Source organism: Acyrthosiphon pisum, chromosome A1 (genome assembly GCF_005508785.2).
Source record: "Acyrthosiphon pisum isolate AL4f chromosome A1, pea_aphid_22Mar2018_4r6ur, whole genome shotgun sequence".
Classification (NCBI taxonomy): Eukaryota; Metazoa; Arthropoda; class Insecta; order Hemiptera; family Aphididae; genus Acyrthosiphon; species Acyrthosiphon pisum.
In genome coordinates, this window is record NC_042494.1 from 37,351,714 (window position 1) to 37,357,402 (window position 5,689).

Here is a 5,689-nt window from a genome sequence, read left to right on the forward strand (position 1 = left end):
TTGCATATTTCTTTAATTAGTTTAATACAAAAGATAAAATTGTAATAAAAAATAACAGTATATTTTTTTTTTATTATTAATTAACCCGTGACAACTTAGCCCATTGGATGGTTTTTAACTGTGCGGGAGGATACTGTAGGTTTTTGTAAACACGTTTGTTTTAGTTTGGCAGAATTTTCATGTGGACACCCGTAAATATCTGCCATGCCCGGGTGGGGGATGGCGGCCTCTCTCTCCAGACACCGTGACTGCCTGAAGAGAAGTGCCGCCCGAGACCGAGATTAGAACCGACGACGGTGATAATCCGATCGGCCGCTTTGTCAATAACATACAATTTTTTAATTTATAATTTATCTCTAGCACTCATTTGATCTGCAGCATCAATTGCTTTGCCATCATTTACAGAGACTAGTGAGTACCATGCAGTCATACGCGGTGGGACCGACCTGCAGTCGATAATAAACTATTGTTTCTATTACGTAAACGATATATTATTTATAACATAGGCGTGCGCAGACATTGCTTGCAGGTGGTGCATTTCATTTTTACTATTTATAGGTAGATCTATTATTTTTGCTATCATCTAAAATGTTTTCGTAAAATGTTTTCCTAAACCTATAATGTTAGAAATATTTGGTGCGATTTCACTTGAAATAATTTTTTACTTTATTTTGTATATTTTTAAAACAATGAGAACCTTAACACATATTATACAAGAATATAACCATCATTATTCATCATAAAAAAATAATAAAATAACTAATATCATTTATTAATAATTTAATTTATAGTTATAATATAGGTCAGAGGATAATACAATTTAATAGGAACTAAAGTTCAAGACAACGTATGGCAGGAGTTAAGATTTTAAATTCTTCGATGATTTCTTCATAATCTAAATTTGTAGCCATTTCTTGTTCTAAAAATATCATTAATAAACACTCAAGACGTTCTTGTAACATTTTATTCCTCAATTTATTCTTGACTAAACTTAATTTTGAAAACACTGTTTCACAGCTACAACTAGTAACCGGAATTGTGACAAAAAGTGATAGAGTTTTAAAAATGTTTGGGAAACTTTTAGATAAGTCATTTTTTTTTTACTTGTCTAGCCAATTATGAATTACCATAGTAGAAGACCCCTGGTTAAAATCTGGTAGTGATTTCAAAATATTATACTCTCCTTCAATATCTAAGGCACTCAAATCAAATGTAGTTGAGTGTTGTTATAGGTATCTGATTTACTCAGTTCAAAATTTATAAGATGACCAAATGCAGTGATAAGAGTCAACAGTTTCCTGACTGAAACGTTCTTGAATTCCATTTAACAAATCATCCAAAACTACAAAATAAACAAAGTGTTTCATTTCACTCTTTTTGTCAGTGCTGATGTACTGTGTATTGCTGTCGTTAATTTTTTTTGATATTTTTCGTTTTTTAACACTTGAAATTTCTATATTGTGTTCATTACAGACTTCTAAAACTTTTTTATACAAACTTGTGAAATAATTGTCATCAGATCTAAACTTGGTTAATGCATTTTTTAGACCATTTATTAATTGTACGGCAGTAAGAAGATCCAAATTTGGCGATTGTAAACTTGCACTTACAATACGTATTTGAACCATTATAGGTTTTGTTTTAAGATTGTTAATGAAAAAATAAAATGGAAACTCTTCATTTGATGAACAAGACCCTTTACTTTAACTCTTACATTATCTATATCACACGTGCGATCTCAACACAACTTACCAACAATATTATGTTCTATGAATTTACCACGGTCCGCAATTATAGAAACTGAACTACGACCGTGGTTTAGTGGTTACTATAAATGCAGATGTAAGTACGATAATTGATAAGAAAAAATTTCGAATAGCATTTACTTATAATTTTTCAATATTGATTTATTCCAAAATCCAAAAGTATTAAAAATGTATAATTAGTTACATAATTAAATAAACAATTTGTTTCTGTAACAAACACCATAAAGCCGCAGGTGGTGCATTTGCATACCCTGCACCACCCGTGCGCACGCCCATGATTTATAATTATTATTTCCTAAAAATATACTATAAACAGAAATCATGGTATCATTCTTAAATACATGATATTTTACTTGCTGTGCTAACGTGTACAATCGTACGGATTAATTTATAATAATAATAAAAAAAGCATAAATATTACAAAAAAATCGTAGTCACACATTTTACTTTCGTAGGCCCTAAAAAGTTCGTAGACCCTAGGCACAGTGCCTATAGTGCCTATGCGCTAATACGGCCCTGCATATACATTCATAGGCGATGAAGAATTTCCACTATTGGTTAATATGTTACGTCCGTATCCTGGAAAGCAACTCGTCAACAATAAAAAAAAAAAATATTTAACTATCGACTTTCTCGCGCCAGGCGCACAGTGGAAAACAGTTTTGGTATTCTGACATCAAAATGTAGAATATTAAATAAGGCTATTGAAACTAACGTTGAAAATGCTATAACAATCACGCGATCTGTATGTGTATTACACAACAAACAACCAATGCAAAATGTTCCAAACGAAAAACATATTTATAACCCTGATAAGAGACGAAATAATAGATTCAGCTCAGGCGCCGGACATACTAGAGAGGTTTTCGCAGATTATTTTAGTAGTGAATATGGTTCAGTTCCCTGGCAATTGGACTATATTTTATGCATACATTCTAAACTCACACCCATTCATAGTCTATGAATAAGTTATAATGATAATTAAACTATCCACATATATTATTATAAATAATAATAAATTACAATATTCTAATAATGAACAATGATATAGAACTTCATACAGACATCGATATATTTGTGTATAATATCTAGATACTATAAATAATTTTCCAACCACAATCACTTAACATCGTTAATTCAAACATTTAAATGTTCAAAAACGAAATTATACAGAAAACATGTGCCTAAAGTTATTTACAGTTAGCTTCATAATTTAAGACGTTTTTATGATTGATTTTACTGTTTGAATGTACCAATATAATTTGCTGTTATTTTATTCCATCTGAATTCATAATAAACTGTTATTTTTTACTAAAAAAAATCATGCATATTTATGTTATCATAATCTATTTTCGGTAATATTATAACGTAATAAAAAATATATATAATATTATATAATATTGTTTTTCTTATCAATTCTAATCTAATTGTCTCATGTTCGACATCGCTGTCGCCGTCGCCGTCATTCGGAGAAAAAAAATTAATTTTAATTAATGCCCACTTAAAATAGCTGCGCAAAAACCAAATATACCGATGAAATCACGAGGTCCTACTGAATAACCAGTAACCACATATCAAAATCAAAACGGTATATCTATAACCGATGAAGTAATACACCCACAAGGATATACATAACATTTATCGACCGCGGTCCTGGAGACCCGGCAACAACGGTAAAGTTGTCGACTACATGTCGATCATGGTACTTGACGTATTAATAAACTTGTACCTATCTAGGCGTATGATTGATTTTTACTAATGAGTTTTATGTTATATAATACACACCATCAATATTCATCTCGATACTTAAGTCGGTCCTACACTGTTGGATGATGGTTCTGTTTTTATGTTGCGCATGTTTAGGGTTCCAAATCGGTTCTTTCGTGAAAATTGCTGACGCCAACTTTTCCGACTGGACGGACATGATAATTTGTACAACGGTTACAAAGCGATTAATCGAAAAGAAACAAACAGTTTTGATTTTGACGCGATAGCAGCGATTTATCGCAAAACGCAAATCCTACAACGAGCTCAATGTGGCCATGTCATAGCGATTCTACAGTGTTGAAAAAATCGTTAAATCGCTAAATAAATCGCTCGCATCGCAAATCGCGCTCAGTGTGGCCGTACCTTTATAGTTTATACAAGTTTTGCGTTTATCGTTATTTAAAATAGTTATAATACCTATTAAATTTAAAAATAATTACTAATGCGGGTAGGTAATGGCCCGGATACGGAATATAATATACCTAATGAGTTCTTAGATTGCTTGCAAGAAATAAATGTTTCAACGAAACCAATAGAAACCTTTTAAATCAACAGATTTTAAAATATTACGTTTTGCGTTATTTTTCGTTCAATGATATTCTATAAATTACGTTTTGCGTTATCAGTATTCAGTTATGTTATGTTTAATGATATATAATATATTTTGTTAATTGTTATGTTCTGTTTTGTGGTATTTAACTATTTTTGAATATCGTTTTCCGTCATAATTACGTTTACAATTGCAATCGTTCTTTGTCAAATATATCGTTTTCGTCTTATTAATTGTTTTCGTTTTTTGTTTTTTTTTCACTTAAAAACGTTTTCCATCCCTGCTTTATAGGTACTTATTATTATTATATGATTAAAAAAAAAAACTATTTAGGTAATTATTAACATTATTATATTACACATAATTATTATTGTTTTTAATTGACTCTTTATACTTGTTATTATTTATTATATGGTTAGAAAAAAAAACAGTGTACCTATACAATCATACATAATAATTATTATTTGTAATGTTTTTTAATTAATTAACCCTTTATACTTATTATTATTGTTATTTTGATTAAAAAACTACAATCACACACATTTTTTGGGAGACTACTCATCCAACATTCACTTGGTATCTTCTGGGTAAAGGTCCCCACACACTGCCGCGGTGGCGGTAGCGGTGGCGGTGGCGGTAAAATTGTACACATATATTTAGTACTAGGTCCACACACCACCGCGGTGAAACCTGCGGTGGATCTGGCGGTAAAATAACGCGACGGTAAATTGTTGCATGACCAATTTCACCGCCGCGTTGTGGCAGCTATATACAAAAAATATAAGTACAGGGCTACAAGGGCACATGGGGCGTATTTTTGGTGGCCCAGAGCTGGGATACTGGCCTGACATGGGGGAGGGAGTAATGGTAATTGTCTATTATTTGGACTTAAAATTATTATGAAAATTATGTACGTTATCGGAAGTAATTATACAGATTAATTATATAGCAATCATGATGCATATATGCAAATTTGCCTCATATAATATTAATATCATTGGCATTAAATTCAAATTAATAAATTAGTATTAAAAATGCGATATCTATTCTTTGAATTATAAATATACTATTTACTTATCCTATATCTTAGTATTAATAGTATTTATAGTTATCGTATGCCTACCTGCCATTAATTCCAAAATTTGCATTTTCTGGAACTTGAACATATTTTTCTGTGAAATAAATGTATTTAATATATTTATTGTTATTATCATTTTCAAACAAGAAGTTGACAGTGTTTAGTTGCTCTTGTTTAGTTTCGGCAGACAGTTGCATAAACGCGTACTTAAACATAATTGTATTTCACAATCATGACGTCGGTTTCAAAAAAAGACCACACGGAAAAATTAATATTGGTTGTCCAAAAACATCCGATACTATATGATATGACATTGCCAGAATTTAGAGACACCAGAAAAAAGGATCACTTGTGGGACACTGTGATAAGTCATGAAATGAATGGAGAAACAGGTAATATTATGAAAATATTATATTACTATTTTGAATTTTATTTTATTTTAATTAACTTTATAATATGTACTTACTACTTAGCTGTATGTAATAAAGTATAATAATTATACTCACCTACCTATATATATATAAATAT

General features: G+C 30.7%; 1 protein-coding gene across 1 annotated transcript; it reads right to left on the reverse strand.

The window, feature by feature from the left end:
- Positions 1-1,250: 1,250 nt before the first annotated feature.
- On the reverse strand, positions 1,251-1,628 carry LOC107884478. Its single transcript, XM_016806651.1, has one exon. It carries the CDS (start codon positions 1,626-1,628, stop codon positions 1,251-1,253), a length of 378 nt encoding a protein of 125 aa, XP_016662140.1.
- Between the last annotated feature and the right edge of the window lie 4,061 nt (positions 1,629-5,689).

Coding starts and splice junctions, on each gene's coding strand:
- LOC107884478 (XM_016806651.1), bottom strand. CDS start 1,628: ATGGTTCAAATACGTATTGTAAGTGCAAGTTTACAATCGCCAAATTTG.